The 20999-nt window shown below is 40.3% G+C and overlaps 1 protein-coding gene across 1 annotated transcript in view; it reads left to right on the top strand.

The window, feature by feature from the left end:
- The window catches only part of cd2ap (CD2-associated protein), a 111453-nt gene that overhangs the window by 35355 nt on the left and 55099 nt on the right, over positions 1 to 20999 (top strand). Inside the window, exons 3-9 of the mRNA XM_085372761.1 lie at positions 4426 to 4594; positions 7683 to 7783; positions 8604 to 8733; positions 10221 to 10399; positions 11855 to 11942; positions 19105 to 19199; positions 20244 to 20342. Of these exons, the coding sequence (XP_085228887.1) occupies positions 4426 to 4594; positions 7683 to 7783; positions 8604 to 8733; positions 10221 to 10399; positions 11855 to 11942; positions 19105 to 19199; positions 20244 to 20342 (861 nt within the window). The remainder of the gene's footprint in view (positions 1 to 4425; positions 4595 to 7682; positions 7784 to 8603; positions 8734 to 10220; positions 10400 to 11854; positions 11943 to 19104; positions 19200 to 20243; positions 20343 to 20999) is intronic.

Here is a 20999-nt window from a genome sequence, read left to right on the forward strand (position 1 = left end):
TTTTTTCTTTTTAAAATGTTACCATAATCTATGAATTTCACAATCAGGAAATTCTATTCTAGTTAAAATCAATCTATGCATTATTTTTGTTTTTAAGTCAATTGTATAAGGAAATGTAAAATATTTGTTGACAGTCTACAGCTGAGAATTAAAGTTCAAAATTCTATGTACACTCATCACAGGCATGAATGCCATGGAAATTTTGGGCTTTCAATGACCTTCGCAGTGGGTTCACAGCTTAGAATTTATTTATTGCAGAGGGTCAAATATATACTTAAATCCCAGTAATATTTGGTTTAATGTCCCTTTGCAAGTTGCAACTTGATCAGATGCCATCGACAAGCTTTTGACACAATGCTGGTTGGATATTTGACTACACGTTTTGGGAAAAATTAACGCAGTTCATTTAAATTGGTTGGTTTGGTGGCATAGGAATATTCAATAGGATTGAGGTTGGGGCTTTTGGACAGCCATTTCAAAGGCATTTTCTAACAACTGCAAGATTATCCGTTGGACACAACTGGACATAAGTAAATGTTTGTTTGGGTCTTCTTGTAGACTTTGGAAAACTGTCATCCTCAGATGAGAGGAAATTGGTTTGCATATTGAGTAAGCTTTTCATAGCCATGGGCTGAGGGTTGCCGTCCAGGAAGGAAGACTCTACTCCAAAATCAACAATTTGCAATTTCCCACATAGACAGACAAATGCCTTCTCGAGAAATGTTTTATATTCAGACAGGACAAAGATTGAGCTATTTGGAAACAATGATAGGAGGGTTTCAGACCTAAGAACACTGTACTTACTGTCAAGCATGGAGGTGGTAGGATTATGCTCTCGGACTGTTTTGCTTTGCACAGAGTGGATGGAATAATGGAGGACTACCTTCCAATTCTTCAACTTTGCTTGAAATTAACAGAGGGGTGGTTGAAACTTGTACATAACTGGGACATTCCAACACATCAATGATTCCAAACGCATGTCAAAACTGGTTTCTGGAATCATCTTCCCAAGGGCCCGACCTCAACCTTTTTCAACATTTGCGTCCTATACTTACAAATTGGGGTCCAGGCCTCCAATTTAATTGAGTGCAGCCAAGGAGAGTGCTCAGATATCCAGCCAGAATTGTGTCAGAAACTTGATGCTTAGCAAAAGCCTTTGGTCAAACTAAATATTTGTGTGGATGTATGCATATTACCAAATCTATGTATAATGTTGAATGGACTGTACTTTTATAGCACTTTTCTACTCTCTACTCGATTTCTGCTACATGCTTCATTCACCCATTCACACATTTATACCAGCACTTCCTTTTAAGCCCGGATGTGTCCTTGAATTGACACATGCACTCACACAATGATTGATTGGGACAACCTAGGGTTTAGTATTTTGAAGTATACTTGGCCATGCAAGACTATGGGAGCCGGAGATCAAACCATCGACCTTCTGATTTGATTGTCTACCTCCTGAGCCACAGCCACCCAATAATTGTGACCCTTTGTGGATTAGAAAAAATCCTAAATAAATTCAAACTTGTGCACTCAGTGCAGCATCTGTAAGAGTTGTTGAGTAGACGAAAGTGCACAGAGACGGCTGCTTGGATGGCTGATTTTGCTGGAGGAAGATGTTTGTTCATACAGTGAATGTAAAAAAAAAAAAAAACAAACCCTCAAATTAATACTCTGGCTGTGTGAGGTCACATATTTTAAGTTCTCAGCAGAGGTCAGAGGAGAGGTGTTGTTGAAGCAGCGTACATCGTGTTCATTTCTTCCATTTGTCATATCTCAGCTTGCTGGAGCTGAAACTTTTTTAAAAATGTATATATATTTTGAGGCAGACACACAGCTGGGCTTCCTCTTCTGCAGAATAGTAAAGTGAGTGTCTGTGCACCAGGAAGCATGTGGTGAACTGTTCACTCTTTAACCAGCACAGCTTTAAAGTCCTGTGGGGTGGCGGTCTCCAGATCAGTCCCACCAAGGACAGTCCAAACTCCTCCGAACAGTTAAGTTGCTTTCATTTATGTTAAATGTGGGAAGTTGGTGCATTGAAGCTTTGATGAACTTTAAAAGTGTGATCACACTTAAGCTTCTGTTGCGGGGGTTTTTCTGTGAAAGACTCATTGGTTCAAATTTAAGCACCAAGAGAGAAGAGGAAAAACAGAATTGTTTTCATCAACCGCAGCGCAGAGTCAAATTTTGCAATAATTTAGTCCTCTGTTTGTATTTGCTGCACAATCAACTGACCTGACATACTTCATGCACAGACTCGATTATATAGAGAAGCTGTGACTGGTGCCCTGCTTTTTAATGCTTTAAAGTTTTAACTTTACTAAGTGTTTGGGAATTGAGCTGCTTTTGGATCCGCTACCTCCTCTCTGCGTTTCTATGCTGGCTTCAGTTTTAAGGCCCAGATGCTGTCATTTGAAATAATGCCACCTGTACACACACTAAGAGGTGGATCAGAGATTCAGTATGCTTTAGTAAAACAAAAGTCTTTGTTGGTGCATTTGTTGTTGGTGTAGTAGTAGTTGTTTGGTGATGATCTGCAGTTGTTGTTAAAACGTTCTGACTCGTTACCAGTTTACACCTCAGTACTTCTTGCGATAAATGGTACAATACATTGAAAACTCTAAGCAATGTTACTCAGCATGCTGGCTAGTGTCCCTTCATCTGTGCACTCGTGACAGTATTTAGTGAAGGTGTGACCGGGACTTCGTGCTGTTGTCAGGGAATTTCCCAGGCAGGCAGAATGTGGCAGCTGTTTTATAGCCCGACTGTGTGGCGTGGTTGGGATCATTAGCAATTGCTACATTCAGCTGTAAGTAGTACAGTCTTACTTTGCAGGCTGATACTGGTTTCCATACTTATGGTTTCACGTTGAACATTTTAGATTACGTTTCAGTTCCCCTTATGTTGTGTGAAACTGACACACTGTTTTTTGTTTGTTTTTTTTCTTCTTTTATTTCCACCTAATGGAACCTAATGTCCTATTGTCCCTTTCGGTGACACTGGAACTGTCTCAGCCGCTTTCATCCTGCGTGGCTCACATCCATGGGTTCTGTATGTTGAGAGTTTTTCAGAACACATTCAGAAGCTGTTTAAATGGCCAAACTGTGATATTTTTTTTTTTTTTTTTTTTTTTTTTTTTTTTTTTTTTTTTGCTGCAGTAAGAAGGAGAAGAAAAGAAATTAAGAGAATTCCATTGAGTTCAGATTTTAAACTTCTATTTTAGTAAATAAAATCTTGGCCATGAGTACATTTCCATTTGATTCTCTCTCTCTCTCTCTCTCTCTCTCTCTCTCTCTCTCTCTCTCTCTCTCTCTCTCTCTCTCTCTCTCAAAATCGTTTGAAGCTTTGTAAAATCACATAAGATGCAGGAATAAGTAGTAGGATTTAAGAGTGTAATAATGGACTGAAACAGAAGATGGCAGCATATATTACTGCATAATATTTATGCATACAAATAACCAAACATCAAGGCAAGCTGTGTAGCCACACAATGCACAATTGCATCAAACTGACATTGAGGTATGTCAATTTGTAGTGTTGCTCCATGGTGCAGCCACGACACCGTAGCAAAGTTTACACACTATGTCTACTTAATCCACGTCTGACTCTGCAAACCCATAATGTTTCCACACCACTGAAGTCGTTTTATCTCTCTTTTCAACCAACGGCATTCTTTCTTTAGCAGCCATTATCCTATTCTCTCTAAATAACTTCTACTTAGCTTTCCGAGCTTCCCTCGAGTCCTCTTTATTGTTGTGATGTGTGTTCGAAACGCAGAGAGGCGCGCTTGATTTGCCACACGGAGCAGCGCGAGAGCAAAGCACGAGGGAGGTGCTAATAATCGGCTCAGTCATTTTTAATGATCGTTGAAAGCCGAGATCGTAATTTAGATTAAAATTTGATTAATTGAGCAGCCCTACTTCCTTCATATTTTTTTTTCCTGATGGCTGCTCCTTGTAAAGTTGTAAACTGATTTGAATAGAACATGGGTGGCACATCTGTGAGGAGATCATATTAGCAATGCCTGCTTCCAATAGCAGGAAAAAAAACTGTGTGAAACTATGTGTTTGACCTGAGGTCTTGTCTCACAGGATTTACTTGTTCATATGCGGACCTCATTATTTGAAACTTTGGCCATCTACAACAACAATGTCTACCAACGTAACAACATTTATGTAACAGGAAATGAAGAAAAGCTCAAGAAGTTCCGTTTAATAAACAGTGGATTGTTGTAAAATTCATAAGCAGACACCTACAAAATGGCTTCAGTTTGTTGATCTCTAAGTAGTGAAGTACTAGATTATTGCTTAAACTTGGTGTGAAGAAATGCTTCCCACTTACTACCAGCTGCCTGGTGTGTGATTGTTACTCATTTATGTATATATGTATGTATGTATGTGTTTGTATATGTATTCATAGGAACTGAAAAAGGACCCTAAAGAGGGCAGTCAAACAGCAGATGAGCCAAAGGAAGAGCAGCCTCAGAAGAGAGAGAAGGTGGGGAACGTGGCCGGCCTGGTCCAGAGAATAAGCACTCTTGGCATCCCGACCGGTGCCTTCCAGCCACCAGTGCCCGCAGCTTCAAAGAGTAAGGAGCCCGAGTTTGGTGTTTGAATGTTTGGAGGGAATGAGACTTTAAAGTGCTTGGTGTCCAGGACGTGGACTTCTGGTAAAACTTGTTCATGTAGCATCTGGCAGGTTAAGAGAAGTTGATGCTTCCTTTTATTATTTCAGCTGTACGTTCCACATCTTCACCGTGTCTCGTTTCGCTCAGAGGTCTTTAACTGAATACAGATCTTTGTCTTCTGCATGTATCTATCTATTCTTCTGAGTGGAGAGCTCAAAGTGTCCATGTTACAGTAGAGCTGGGCGATATGAGATTTTTTCATATCACGATATGTTTTTTTCATTTCAGGCGATAACGATATCTATCACGATATAAGCCAAATAACTATATTTGTAAGATTTAAATGTGCCGTTGCTCACAAGTAAAATGTGAAATAATCAGCAGCTTGTTTTTATTTAAATATTTATTTCCCATAATAAGTTCAACAGGGTAGATGTACTTAAGGAACATGAGACTTTTTCAGATAAATAAAGGCAAATATTGCAAACTACACAAAAGGCAGCCGCTAAAGCGTTTAAGTTTCAAAATAGAACAAATGAAACAGACTACTAAATTGTCAATTCCACTTAGAAACAAAGTATTAATTCTAAAAATAAATCTTAGTTTGTTTTGCAGAAGAACAGACAAAACTGACTAACTTTTGTCAGTATCAAATAAACTGAGAACTAAAAGGAAATTCTCAATCTCTCCTTGTTGTATAGCTTAGTTTTTCAAACAGTTTTAACTGTTACTTTAGTCTGACAAAAGCCGAATGACGAATTAGCGCTTCCAGTCAGAGACTGAGGCTACGTCCACACGTACACGGGTATTTTTGAAAACGGAGATTTTCCGTTTTCGTTTTAAAAAATAATCCCGTCCACACATAAAGGCAGAAATGAAGGAAAACGCTGCTATGAACATGCCAAAGCAGCAGGTGGCGCTAGATTCCTAACCGTGCCGAAATGTTGGCCAATCAGAAGTCTAGAAGCCTCGGTGGGAAAAAGTAAACAAAGCTGGGGCATAGAAGCAGAACAGAGTCGTATGTGTGGACGGACAGTAACTGTGTGTATATGTAAGCATTTAAACACTGCAGAGAGTAGAATTAACAGTAACAGTATTGTAGAAATTCATTTCACCGAAACAATAACGTGGCGCACAGTGTGACGCATGCACCAGTTTATTGTATTTCCAGACTTGCTTTCGGCACAATTTACAGTGCACGCTACTCTGTTTTTTGTCAGACATGAAATAGCCGAAATACCTTCACACTACGGAACTTCTTTGGCTCTTCCGTTCGACAATCTCTCCGGCATTGGAACCATCATCTGTTTTCTCTTCGGTCACGCTCGGTTGATTTTTCTAGTCGGCACACTCATTTCCTCCATTACGCGCTGGCTCCATTACCCGCTGGCTGCTTCCCAAACAAACACACGTGCGGCTTGGCACTTGTGCTGTACGTAACAAGTCACGCGACGTGACGCTGATGGTTCGGCTCTGCACTACTTAATTTGGATCGGCTGACCTTTTTTTTAAGAGGACAAGAGCGGCGAGGTCTATCGCGATAGCTTAATTTCTCTATCGAGTAAAAGTTATATCGCGATACATATCGTTATCGTTCTATCGCCCAGCTCTATGTTACAGGCAGGTAAAGGCAGCCTCAGAGCACTAAGAAGAGACTGCGTCGATGCATCCACCTGTTTAGGTCATTCTTTCAAAAAGGCCCTGAGACACTGATATTGAAAACCTTGAAGTAGTTTAAGTAAAGCTGAAATGCTTGTGCCAGCTGACCCATCAAGGTTTCATTTACTGAGTGGTGAATTAAAATGAATTAGAAACAAGCGTAGAGCTCAATCTATTTCCACTTTTTTGTTCTTATTCCGATTTTGATTTATTATAAATTGAAAAACTGTAATAGAAAATAAATCTGTATTCTTTGGGTTCTTTTTGTGACAGAGGGTTGTTTATGTTGTTGGAGTTTATATTGTGCTGCTTGTAGTCCTTGTCCTGCTCTGCAACCACAGTGAACTCAGTGTAACGACATATGAGCCAGAGGGAGATGGCATGCATGGCCTAACTGAATTCATGATATTATTCAGTGTCCAACCACATCGAGCTACACAGAGCAGGCAGGGAGAGCACGAGGTCAGAAAGTAATGTGGTAGAGAATAGGATAGACCCACCTTCTGATTGAGTTGACTAGCTGAGTGTGCCATATCCTTTGGGTTCTCAGTTCTCAGTATGATCCTCCCCTTGTCACGCCTGGAGAAGATGGAGAAGGCTCCAGCTTTAAAAAATAAAACCCAGTGTGTGAGGTCACAGTTGCTACATTGTCTTTGATATACAGTCTTTGGGCTTTATAGTTTTGATACTTTTTGTGATGCCAAGAACACAAATTCATATGAGCTTGACTGATTTCTTTATCCATGGTTGGTTGTTATTAGCCAATATTGGCTGTTTGCTGAGCTGCATTTATAACATATAAATGATGTCACAAACACAGAAGACAGTTGGGCAAGAGTGTAAACAAGTAAATAAAAGCAGAACAAACAAATACAACCGTTATGAGGATAGTCTCATATAAAATATTGGCCAATGTACTGGACTATTTGAATCAATGATTACTTGGTATCTTAAAAGACAGTTAAATGTGTAATCATAAACGGTAATTTAAACTCTAAAATGTTGCATACTGTCAGTAAGTTGGTTAAACCATTCGTTTATTAAATAAAGGCTAATGCTACTAGCAGCACCTTTCTATTAGAAGTGATATTTTCTAGGAAAAAAATAAGAATTCTAAGGTTGATTAAAAACATTTCACTAAATGACCTATGTGAATATCCATATTCTTTGAATATTCTGCACAGCTCTGCTTGATCAATAGGGCGGGGCTACTTCATGCTGTATGATCACCTTGTAGAAGAGTTTCTTATGAGCGAGCTTTTCATTAAAGGCCATCCCACTGGCTGGATCCATGCCTTTGTTGCTTTCCTGCATCGCTTACTTTTACGTTGCAGACGTGCAGGTTTACAAACAGCAAACGCAGGTCTGCTTTTTTTCTTCTTCTTCTCAGAGCCTAAGAAGAGACAGTGCAAGGTGCTATTTGAGTATCAACCGCAGAACGAAGACGAGCTGGAGCTGAAAGTTGGAAACATCGTAGAGATCACTGAAGAGGTACTGTGAAAAACCAGGCCCCATTGTCAAAGGAGCTTGCAAAGAAAAGCGTCTGGACTTCTTTAAGTTACTTGAAGACGTTTCACCTCTCATCCGAGAAGCTTCTTCAGTTCTAAGGTCAAATGATGGAGAGTCCCAGATATAAACCTAGTGGGAGTATCCCCCCACAGAGGGACAAAAGGACCCCCTGATGATCCTCTAATCGCCTGAGCCAAGGTGTGAAACTGGGTGTGGGTCCCAATCAGCCAGAGTTTCGGGTGAGTTCATTGTGAAACCTGGCCCCACCTTATCATGCGAATTCCTGGGATCAGATGGCCCAGGATGTGAGTGGGCGTTAAGGCATCTGGGAAGGGATCTCAAAACTGGATTATAGATGGCAGAGAGTTGGTGTCGTAAACCACCGCCTCTGTTCAAAGATGGTTGCTCACAGTGGACATAGATGGCTTCAAGCCATCTATGTCCAATGAGAGGTGAAACGTCTTCAAGTAACTTAAAGAAGTCCAGACGCTTTTCTTTGCAAGCTCCTTTGACTACGAGGACCTGGATGACTGAGAACCTTCACAGACACCAGGCCCCATTGAAGATATTTTTTAGTCTAACTGCTTCCTTGTGTATAGGTGTAGTGTTACATGAATGTTATGGTTTTGCAGTGCAGACACGTTTTGGCAAGTGAGAGATGTCAGTGGTTGTGCTGTGGGAAAAGTTTTTCACTTTTCCTTTGGACCTTTCTTGTTGCCCTCATGGCATCAGAATGTTCTGACTGAACCTCTCAATCTCTCTACACAATCAGGACTGATTGCTTTATTTGACATGTGCACAGGTAGAAGAGGGCTGGTGGAGCGGCACCTTGAACGGTAAATCAGGCATTTTTCCCTCCAACTTTGTCAAAGAGCTGGAGCCCATGGGAGACATCGGAGAGTCCAATGACACCAGCAGAGCAGATGACACTGGTAAAAATTTAAAAAAAGGGTGCAGCTGAATTTAAAAACATTTGGATTTGAATTTACTAACTTTGTGTAATTTGTCTTTAGTCAGTGTGCTAATCATTTAATAAACCATAAATACCACTTATACAATAGTGTTTATGGAGAAATACCTCAGAGCTGTGGAGGTAGGAGTGTGATATGATTTTAACCACAATAAAATGATCAGAGAAAGTTGGAAGCAACAGGAGATCACTCGGTTTTCACTGTTTTGCACACTGCTACACAGCAAAACACACCGAAGTGTAATGATCCCAGCAGTGAATGAAGGGGCCGTAAAGAAACCAACCAAACAGCTGGCCATCAGCAAACATTCATCAGACACAGTGAACACTGCTAGTTATTTTCTAAATCTAGAGCTTGTTAGTTAAGCTGTGTTGTTTCTGTATTTAAAGGTCATTACTCCATTGTTAGTAGAATTAAGTGCAGTTAATGAAGCCGTTCAGTTTAGAATGCAGTCCGTCTGAAACAAGCCTCAACAAGCCAGTAGGCTAAGTTGTTTAGTCTACAGCTGCATGTTTTTAAGCCTTCTGCCCGGTTCTTCTATGACTGAGAGATACAGAAGCTCTTTAAAAAAAAAGTCAATTTAGGATCCACAGATTGATGGCAGTCAGTAGTAAACAAGTATTTCATATGAGAGCGTATTGGAGGAAAGTTCTATCAGTCAGAGTGTGTGTGTGTGTGTGTGTGTACTGTAGGACAATGAGAGCAGAGTCAACACGTTTTTTATGAAACTATAAAAGCCAGATATGTTGTGTAGCTAAACCACAGCTAGCTGGGTGACTACCTTTTATGTTGATTGTCACTGTGAAAGGTAAATCTTTGCATTACTGACAGAGCTGCTTAGCTCAACTATCAACACCATTTCATATTGTACAGAATTTAGTAACATGGATCATGTTAGCTGCTGAAGTAATTTGGCAAGCTGATAAACTAGCATTTCTACCGGGATATGACTTTGCTAGTGATAACGTTAGCAATGAAGCCGAACAAATGACTATCCAGCTAGCTATGACTGATCTACACTGCATGCAATTGTTAGATTTGTGACCAGAGAACAGAGAAGAGGTCAGGACCAGTTTTAATCTGAACACTTCCTAAATGAATCATGCTCAGCTGAGACTGATTTTAATCTTCCCTGGCTTTGGATTAGACCATTGATGGATATTTTTGTTTTTATGGTACCGCTTGTCATAGGTGCTTAATTCACTATGAAAGTTGAATGAAAACAGCATTTCCTTGACTTTGTAACTAAGAATTTCACTTTAAAAGTATTATTATTGTGATGGTCAAGCAGAAGCCCCACTATGATTTGAGATGGAATACCCTGTTTAAGAAGTAAATCACAGTTGCAGCACTGACTGGCGGCTGAAAACAGACTCTTCTGGTGTCTTATAAAGTACTACAGTAATAGTAAAATGAACCCCTGTTAACTCAAACTCTGTCTCAATCAGATGGAAATGGAGCGGAAAGCATTGGCACACCCACCTCACCATTGCCCACTCCAGGGAACGGAGGCATTGCCCAGCCCAAGAAGATCAAAGGAGTCGGCTTCGGAGATATTTTCAAAGATGCTTCTTACAAAAAACGGCACTCAGTGCAAACCCCTGACAAAGAGGAGAAGAACGAAAACGTAAGTGCGATTTACACCACAGTAATGGCAGACATCAGGCAAAAGCTCCTTGCCATAAATCGAGCTGCCACACGTTTCTCCCCCCCCATTTTTCCTGCAGTTATAGAAATCACGATATTGTGGATTTCCTTGTATCAAGCATCACAGAATGAGTGTTTGATTAATACCATGCATTACTGAGGGCAGTGTGTCATAATATTATTGTGACATGACAGGATTGTATCTAAGTGGTTTAGTTTTGTATCCTTATGTTATTTGACTTCGTTCTGGTAACCATATCGTAACAACATCAAATCCTTATATTACTGCGATAATATCACATCTTGATATTGTGACAGTATTGTACTGTAATAGTATCATGTCTTATTGTGATAGTATCATGTTGTCACAATATTCTATCCTAAAAGTATCACATTGCGAAAATATTGTGTCATATCTTGACAACATCAGGCCATGATAGGATTATATTAGGACAGTATTATTACATGATCTTAGTGTGCTGTATGTTTCTGTTGGTTGACACCCCATGTGTGATTCAAGTCATATCTGTAATGATTATTTTTATGTTAGCTTGTCAGCTCTTCTGTTCAGTCTGACACTCATGAGGCTCATATATTACTGTGGACACTGAAGGACCATACCTACATTAATGTTTATTTTAATGAACACACTTGTTGCTATCATCACAGTAAGTCCAAGCCGGAACTTTCACCTTCACCTGTCAAGTATAATTTTCTCAAATATGGAAAGAGTAAATCCCAGCCTGCTCCTGATAAACAACTCGATGCATAAGCTCAGTGAATAATTAGTATAGCGTTTATTGTTTTTCTGAAACTTTGCCTCTCTCTCTCTCTTCTTCACAACAGCTTTCACACTCTGTCTTTATCACTAGCTCAGCTTCCCCCACTCTCCTCCACTCCTTACATACCACCACATTTCACATGTTCTCCCACAGTCTTCTTCACAGCTTCAGGTATCTTCATGTGACCTTCATCATCCCTCAAACACTACTGTCTGACTTTGACTTATTGCACCTTTTAGGGACCCCCCCCCCCCCCCCCCCCCCCCCGACCCGACCCGACCCGACTCAAATAAACCCCCAAAACCTTAAAAACTGATTCATACCTATTCCTTTTAGCACCTCATTGTTGCTGGCATTCAAACATTTCTCAGGATTCTTTATCCTCATGCTCTGTTTTTCTTGCCTGTGACTGAAGCACTTGTCATTCTTCTTTCCTGCTGCGTCCTATGATCCGTAACTATTAATCTCATAATTAGCAACACAGTCCATCCGATGTCCTTTAAAAAAAAAAAAGAAAAAAAAAGAAAGAAAGCTGTTTGGATTATTCCACTCATTTCAGTTCAGACACACTGTTCAACAGACAACGCGCCTCCAAACACTGTCCACTCATGTCTGATAAATCATTCCCATCTGTATGGTTTGCTTCATTTTAGCCAATCCCATCAATACCCCTTGCTGCAAAGCCCGCCCCTCCCAACACGACAGATTCACAGAAAGCAGATGGAGACAGCAAAGCCAAAGGTAACACACTACAAACATACTTCAGGTGCATTAGTGTAATTTCTGTCACCAGTCTATAGATCTGTATGAGAGTGATGTTTGTCTTTTTGTTTATCTTTTTGTGAGATTTATTGATTTTAAATACTGAAAACCTTGGTTCAAAACAGTCTACAGAGTGGAATTGCAAGCCTTAAAATGTACTGTAAAATCTGAAGTGTGATCTACATGCATCCCTTTTCTGCTAAGGGGTATTGATTATGGAGGAGTATGGAGCAGCACTGACCAATTAGCTGCCACCATGCAAAAAAGAGTCACCTGTGCGTGTTTATATTAATGAACCTAAATGAAGCATTAGTGCATTACTGGTGATGTTGTTAAAGCGTTCAGCATATCGGTGAGCTACTGATATTTTGGTGGATCTGATGCAGCTTTGCATTTGTTGACAAGATGTAGTTGGAACTATTTCCCACATGCAGTAACCCTCTGTAGATTATTTCAGAAAATTAACAAGCAGCAAACCTGCAACAAATCTGGTAGAGGTGAGTTTTTCTCGGTGGCAGTGGGTTCTTAACTTTCTACAAAAAGGACTATGTGAAATGAATCTAAGTGTACATCATTAAGCCCAGAGTAAACCTGGCCACGTGCAGTACCTGATAGATGTATTAGTCTGCCCCCCAGTGTAGTATTTAGGCCACAGCTGTCCCACATTAACAGTATTGGTAAGAAATCCCTTTTATGCTTCTGTCATGGTCAATCCACCAGTATGCACAGGTGCTTTCATCTGAATTTTTTTAATGCTAAAATATAATAATAAGTATTAGTATTATTATTATCCATGAATTTACAGAGTAAATAATGAAGCACATGATTATTTTTTGATTCAGATGCCAAATTAGCTATTTGCTTGCATTCTTGGACAGAAAGTATAGCCTTTTTGTTTGAATATTCTGTTTGATTAAATGTACTGAAGCTTTAAGTACTAGACACAGAAGGATCAGATCAGTTGTCGGTTCATATAACAATAAGACAATGACCCAAGCAGGCTTCAAAGCTGTGCAGAGACCCAGAAGAAGGAATCTGGAGTGCTGGAACTGATGGGCCAACCAGGTCAAAGTCCGGACTATTAAACAAATCTGGAATTTAGTGGATTCAAAGATAATCAGACAGCTAACCTATGGGATCTAATAAAAGAAACTGTCAAAGTGCATAAAAACAATGCCAGAATACCAGATGTTATCAAGGCCAGAGGAGGTTGCATGAAAATATTTCTATGGTCACACTGTGTGAATAAGGACCATGTTAATTGCCCAAAAATGTCAAAATAGTGTCTATAGTTTTAAACACATTTTTGGCATTTTTCTAAAATATTTGTGTGTCTAATAAACGTGTTAAATGGTAAATAGTCATGTTGTTTTACAACACTCAAAGCACATTCTATAACATTCATAAGCACTTTTTCTACATGTCAGTGCTTTCTGTCCAATGTTCACACATTTACACTTGGTAGTTTAAGAATATAATCCACCCACTGTTATCATCTTCAATGCCCTGTACCAACATAGAGCAGAGCAGCTATCTGAATACTACTCCAACAGAGGTCGATTATTTTGTTAATAATTTTACCTCCTCACTACGTACGACTAACTCCTAAGCTGAAGAGGAAATGGCGTATCACAAATTTAGAGGATCATCATTTAGCCTGGAGAAATAGTTTGTTGCTTTATAAGAAAGCCCTCCGCAAAGCCAGAACATCTTACTATTTGTCACTGATTGAAGAAAATAAGAACAACCCCAGGTTTCTCTTCAGCACTGTAGCCAGGCTGACAAAAAGTCAGAGCTCTTTTGAGCCAACCATCCCTTTAACGTTAACTAGTAATGACTTCATGAACTTCTTCACAAATAAAATTTTTATCATTAGAGAAAAAAAATTACCAATAATCATCCCACAGATGTAATATTATCTACAGCTACTCTTAGTACCATTGATGTTAAGTTAGACACTTTTTCTCCAATTGATCTTTCTGAGTTAACTTCAATAATTACTTCCTCCAAACCATCGTGTCTTTTAGACCCCATTCCTACAAAACTGCTCAAAGAAGTCCTGCCATTAATTAATTCTTCGATCTTAAATATGATCAACCTATCTCTAATAATCGGCTATGTACCACAGGCCTTCAAGCTAGCTGTAGTTAAACCTTTACTCAAAAAGCCATCTCTAGACCCAGCAGTCTTAGCTAATTATAGGCCAATCTCCAACCTTCCTTTCATATCAAAAATCCTTGAAAGAGTAGTTGTCAAACAGCTAACTGATCATCTGGCTTATTTGAAGAGTTTCAGTCAGGTTTCAGAGTTCATCACAGCACAGAAACAGCTTTAGTGAAGGTTACAAATGATCTTCTTATGGCCTCTGACAGTGGACTCGTCTAGCAGGACAAGCACAGAGATCTTAGTGCAGCATTCGATACTGTCGACCATAATATCCTATTAGAGAGATTAGAACATGCTGTAGGTATTACAGGTACTGTGCTGCAGTGGTTTGTATCATATCTATCTAATAGACTCCAATTTGTGCATGTAAATGGAGAGTCCTCTTCACACACTGAGGTTAATTATGGAGTTCCACAGGGTTCAGTGCTAGGACCAATTCTGTTTACACTATACAGTGGGGCAAAAAAGTATTTAGTCAGCCACCGATTGTGCAAGTTCCCCCACCTAAAATGATGACAGAGGTCAGTAATTTGCACCAGAGGTACACTTCAATTGTGAGAGACAAAATGTGAACAAAAATCCATGAATCCACATGGTAGGATTTGTAAAGAATTTATTCGTAAATCAGGGTGGAAAATAAGTATTTGGTCAATAACAAAAATACAACTCAATACTTTGTAACATAACCTTTGTTGGCAATAACAGAGGTCAAACGTTTACTATAGGTCTTTACCAGGTTTGCACACACAGTAGCTGGTATTTTGGCCCATTCCTCCATGCAGATCTTCTCGAGAGCAGTGATGTTTTGGGGCTGTCGCCGAGCAACACGGACTTTCAACTCCCGCCACAGATTTTCTATGGGGTTGAGGTCTGGAGACTGGCTAGGCCACTCCAGGACTTTCAAATGCTTCTTACGGAGCCACTCCTTTGTTGCCCGGGCGGTGTGTTTTGGATCATTGTCATGTTGGAAGACCCAGCCTCGTTTCATCTTCAAAGTTCTCACTGATGGAAGGAGGTTTTGGCTCAAAATCTCACGATACATGGCCCCATTCATTCTGTCCTTAACAAGGATCAGTCGTTCTGTCCCCTTGGCAGAAAAACAGCCCCATAGCATGATGTTTCCACCCCCATGCTTCACAGTAGGTATGGTGTTCTTGGGATGCAACTCAGTATTCTTCTTCCTCCAAACACGACGAGTTGAGTTTATACCAAAAAGTTCTACTTTGGTTTCATCTGACCACATGACATTCTCCCAATCCTCTGCTGTATCATCCATGTGCTCTCTGGCAAACTTCAGACGGGCCTGGACATGCACTGGCTTCAGCAGCGGAACACGTCTGGCACTGCGGGATTTGATTCCCTGCCGTTGTAGTGTGTTACTGATGGTGACCTTTGTTACTTTGGTCCCAGCTCTCTGCAGGTCATTCACCAGGTCCCCCCGTGTGGTTCTGGGATCTTTGCTCACCGTTCTCATGATCATTTTGACCCCACGGGATGAGATCTTGCGTGGAGCCCCAGATCGAGGGAGATTATCAGTGGTCTTGTATGTCTTCCATTTTCTGATGATTGCTCCCACAGTTGATTTTTTCACACCAAGCTGCTTGCCTATTGTAGATTCACTCTTCCCAGTCTGGTGCAGGTCTACAATACTTTTCCTGGTGTCCTTCGAAAGCTCTTTGGTCTTGGCCATGGCGGAGTTTGGAGTCTGACTGTTTGAGGCTGTGGACAGGTGTCTTTTATACAGATGCTGAGTTCAAACAGGTGCCATTCATACAGGTAACGAGTGGGGGACAGAAAAGCTTCTTACAGAAGACGTTACAGGTCTGTGAGAGCCAGAGATTTTCCTTGTTTGAGGTGACCAAATACTTATTTTCCACCCTAATTTACGAATAAATTCTTTACAAATCCTACCATATGAATTCATGGATTTTTTTTTCCACATTCTGTCTCTCACAGTTGAAGTGTACCTCTGGTGCAAATTACTGACCTCTGTCATCATTTTAAGTGGGGGAACTTGCACAATCGGTGGCTGACTAAATACTTTTTTGCCCCACTGTACATGCTTCCCCTAGGCAGCATCATTAGAAGACATAAAGCATAAATTTTCACTGCTATGCAGATGACACCCAGCTCTATCTGTCCATGAAGCCAGATAAAACACAACAATTAGTTAAACTGCAGGAATGTCTTAAAGACATAAAGACCTGGATGGCCGCTAACTTTCTGCTTCTTAATTCAGATAAAACTGAGGTTATTGTACTCGGCCTTGAAAATCTTAGAAATATGGTATCTAACCAGATTCTTACTCTGGATGGCATTACCTTGGCCTCCAGTAATACTGTGAGGAACCTTGGAGTCATTTTTGACCAGGATATGTCCTTCAACGCACATATTAAACAAATATGTAAGACTGCGTTCTTCCATTTGCGCAACATCTCTAAAGTTAGAAATATCCTGTCTCAGAGTGACGCTGAAAAACTAGTTCATGCATTTATTACTTCCAGGCTGGACTACTGTAATACATTATTATCAGGATGTCCAAAAAACTCGCTGAAAAGTCTTCAGCTAATCCAAAATGCTGCAGCAAGAGTCCTGACAGGGACTAGAAAGAGAGCATATTTCTCCTGTTTTGGCTTCCCTTCACTGGCTTCCTGTTAAATCCAGAATTGAATTCAAAATCCTGCTCCTCACATACAAGATCTTAAATAATCAGGCCCCGTCATATCGTAATGACCTTGTAGTACCATATCACGCTATTAGAGCACTTCGCTCTCGCACTGCAGGCCTACTTGTTGTTCCTAGAGTATTTAAAAGTAGAATGGGAGGGAGAGCCTTCAGTTTTCAGGCCCCTCTTCTGTAGAACCAGCTTCCAGTTTGGATTCGGGAGACAGACACTATCTCTACTTTTAAGATTAGGCTTAAAACTTTCCTTTTTGCTAAAGCATATAGTTAGGGCTGGACCAGGTGACCCTGAATCCTCCCTTAGTTATGCTGCAATAGACGTAGGCTGCCAGGGATTCCCATGATTCATTGAGTTTTTCCTTTCCAGTCACCTTTTTCACTCACTATGTGTTAATAGACCTCTTTGCATTGAATCATATCTGTTATTAACCTCTGTCTCTCTTCCACAGCATGTCTTTTATCCTGTCTTCCTTCTCTCACCCCAACCGGTCGCAGCAGATGGCCGCCCCTCCCTGAGCCTGGTTCTGCCGGAGGTTTCTTCCTGTTAAAAGGGAGTTTTTCCTTCCCACTGTCGCCAAAGTGCTTGCTCATAGGGGGTCATATGATTGTTGGGTTTTTCTCTGTATCTATGAAGCACCTTGACGCAACTTTTGTTGTGATTTGGCGCTATATAAATAAAATTGAATTGAATTGAATAGTACTCGGCCTTGTCATACACTGCTTTGAAAGTAACAGTAACAGTATTGCTAGTAGCTGCTTGGCCCATTCAGCGTTCTAGTCACTTAGCAATCCTACCAGGTATTCCCCCTGTCATTCAAGTACAAGTTACTGAGTTTCATTGAGGTTCTGTGCTCTCTGCTGTTTTTGTTTTTGTTTTTTCTCTTATTTTGAATGATCTTTAATAGGCTTAAAAGGTGAGCAGGACAGTGACCCTAAATATCTAAGTAAGAGCACTGAATGACATCACCGACAACCTTCGCCGATCGAGGCGATTCAGTTGGAGCCCAAACCCTGTAGAGATCCTCTGGATTGATCTCAGTAGCTGTTTACACTTGATATCCTGAGAATGTGACTGAGCTGAAACAGTTCTTCCAAGAATGGGCTAAACTTCCTTTTCGAGGTTTCTGCTTGCCTGATCTACAGATCAGGCAAGCAGAAAGCAAATTCCCAGGCAAGCTGCTGGGAATTTGTTTGTGCTACAGAAAATGGTTGACAGCTCATTAAAGCCGAGCATCCTTTTACCGTCGGCACTGGGAATGTTTAACGAGTGTGTCCAATAAATGCAGGAATGATTAGAATCCCATTGTTGAAGAAATAAAGGTAAAAAGAGACTTGCACAAAACCTGAGAAAAGTCCTGCCAAAGGTGATGAATCTCAAATTCAGCTGTTTGTCTTGGCCAGGTCATTCATATACAGCAGACAGGTGCTGGCTTGAGGTCATGGATAAAAGAAGCAGAAATGAGCTTTTTCTGAATTGTGGCTAGGCTCTGCTTTCCTGATGGGCGGCGATCTTGGTCTTTCAGGAGGGGCTTGGAGTGGAGCTGCTACTCCTCCACGTCAAAAAAGAGTGGGATGGGATGGAATGGGATGGGATGGGATGGACGCCTCCAGGCCGAGGTGTTATCCTGCAGGGAGGAGGTCCTAGGACAAACTACAGAGGTTGTAACTGTCAGCTGGCCTGTTAATGTCTGAAAGTTGGAGGAAGCAGGTGGAGAAAGGGAGGTCACTGCTCATCCTTCTGCCCCTGCAGACCTGCCCCAGATATTGTCATAGATTGATTGATGAATGATTAAAAGTCGATTGCCTTTTGGGTGAAGGGTTAGCATATTTGTTGGTCTGAATAAGTGTAAATGAGATTATTGAAAGTTTTTATGTGCTCCTTTTTTACCTTTACGTATTCAACATGTATTCAACATGATGTTTGCTTAGCACCTCACTTTGAATAATATATGAACAAAAATTGACAGTTATTGTTTGCTACTAGCCAATGCATGTTGCTTTTGTTTATAGGTTTATATTTTTTTGTTTTATATGTAACTCACTAGGAGTTAGAAATTGAGTGAGAAATTGATGTAGAACACTGGGCAGGCTCCCCATGCTTCTCACATCACACTATCTGGCTGAGAAACATGAAAACATCCCCGAGGTTGCTCTTTAAATATAGATACTGTTTAATATTTTTCGTCTTTTAGTAAAGAGACAAATGTGGTGACAAGTTGAATAAAGTAGTGTATTGGTGATTTTTCTTTGTGTCTTCAATCTATAATAGAAGCCAATGTTTTGGTTTCCACAGCTAAAGAGTACTGTAAGGTGGCGTACGCTTACAAAGCCACAAACGAGGACGAGCTCACCCTGAATGAAGGCGATATTGTACACGTGCTGAGCAAGGTAAGCCTCCAGGTGACTCATGCTGTAAACTTGTGTAATGAAATACCTTTTCGTCAGTGTCACAACCCAACATGTGAAGCAGAAGAACAGGTGAAGAACAAGGGAACTTTAGCAAAAAGGAAATGTGCAATCCTGTTACATGTCTGTGTGCACCAACTCTTCTCACATGATCAGGAGTTGAGCAGCTAAATGTGTATCATCTGATATCATAATGTTGCCTAGCAGCAATTTAGCAACAGGCTAAAATAGCTTGTGCTTAGCACTTAGGCACATATAACACTATATAAAAGCATTATATCACTGTAATTTAGCAATAATAACATTTCATTTCTGCTTGTTGTATGATGATACTGTTATGTTGCCTGGCAAAAAACAAACTGTTCTTTGCTTTTGTTTTCAGCACCTCATACAAGTTATTGCTTCACAGCAACATTATAAAATCATCATGCTGCCTGAAATCACCCATTTTTACCATTTATGCATCTACAACATGAACATTGCTGCTTTCATTTTGCAGCCAACCGCACAAACAATACTGTAGCATGGACTTGTACCAAACCAGTTACACTCTTATAACCTAGCTCTCAGAACTGGATGTAATTATTTATGTGTGGGGAGTTCATAGCAGCCCTATAGCTGCATTGCAAGAGAGAAAAGTGGAAGCAACACGTGGTTTCTTGTAATTCTTGGGAAGCTGCCTCCATCTAGTGGTGAAACGAGAAAAGTGCATTCAAATGAAAACAAGTTTTGACATATTAGTAGAGGGAGTTAAGTTTTGTTTTGTTTTTTAAGCTGGTCTTTTTGTTTTTCCCTGTCCTGTTTTACATATTTTCTTTGACTCCTTTATTGCCAAGACCCCTGATAGCGTAGGGTCAGGGTTCAGGCTATGTAGTTTTCAAAGTAATAAAAAACTTTCTTTCTTTTTTTTTTTTTCAAAAAGGAGATTACATTAGTTTTAAATAAAGAAAAAACAACAGCCTTATTGGACATACGTGTGATGTCATGCTAGCCTCCGCTCATTGTTTTCTGTTGCCTCTGTCACAGGACACAGGAGAGCCGGGCTGGTGGCGAGGCGAAGTCGGAGGCAAAGAAGGCGTCTTCCCTGACAACTTCGTTGTCATGATTTCTGAAGCAGAGAAAGAGGTGGGATTGGAAAAAGAACAGAATGAACTCATTATGGTCTACAGTCAACGTTCCCAGTCATTCGTTACTAGATCATCTGTTATAGGTTCTTTAAGTTAACCGAGGGATTCGTGAGACTCAGGAGGGTGTGGCGGGTGGTGTTCATGGTGTAAAATATGAGAGTAAATAGATACAAGGATATGTTCTTTATATTTGCAGTGATGCAAAATTTAGAAACATCCAGAGTGATCCTTAGAGGCTTACTTCCTTCACTTCATGCTGGAGCAGTTAACACTTAGCTATCCCTTAGTAATGCTGCTATTGGCTTAGACTGCTGGGGGACTTCCCATGATGCACTCAGTCCTTTTGCTGAGCTTCCCCATGTGTTTATATACTACTATAAAATCATCTTTCCATTCCCCTCATCCATTAACCAGTCACAGTGGATATACTGTGCGTATAAATTAAAACCAAACGTCAATAAATTAATTCAGTTTTTTAACCTGAACTCAATTTGATTTGGACCAATGAAAAAGAAATTATGCAGTACTATGTTTTAGTCCTGATTTGTTTTCTGTTCACACGGACCAATCAGGAGGAGTAAATATGATGTCATTCAAACTCTCATCTCTTCATCAGCTTATCAGGACACTTAGGAAAATCACATTCTGGTGACTG

This window comes from Diplotaxodon limnothrissa, linkage group LG15 (assembly GCF_057381915.1).
Source record: "Diplotaxodon limnothrissa isolate DT_005_m linkage group LG15, D_limnothrissa_male_GT1.1, whole genome shotgun sequence".
Classification (NCBI taxonomy): Eukaryota; Metazoa; Chordata; class Actinopteri; order Cichliformes; family Cichlidae; genus Diplotaxodon; species Diplotaxodon limnothrissa.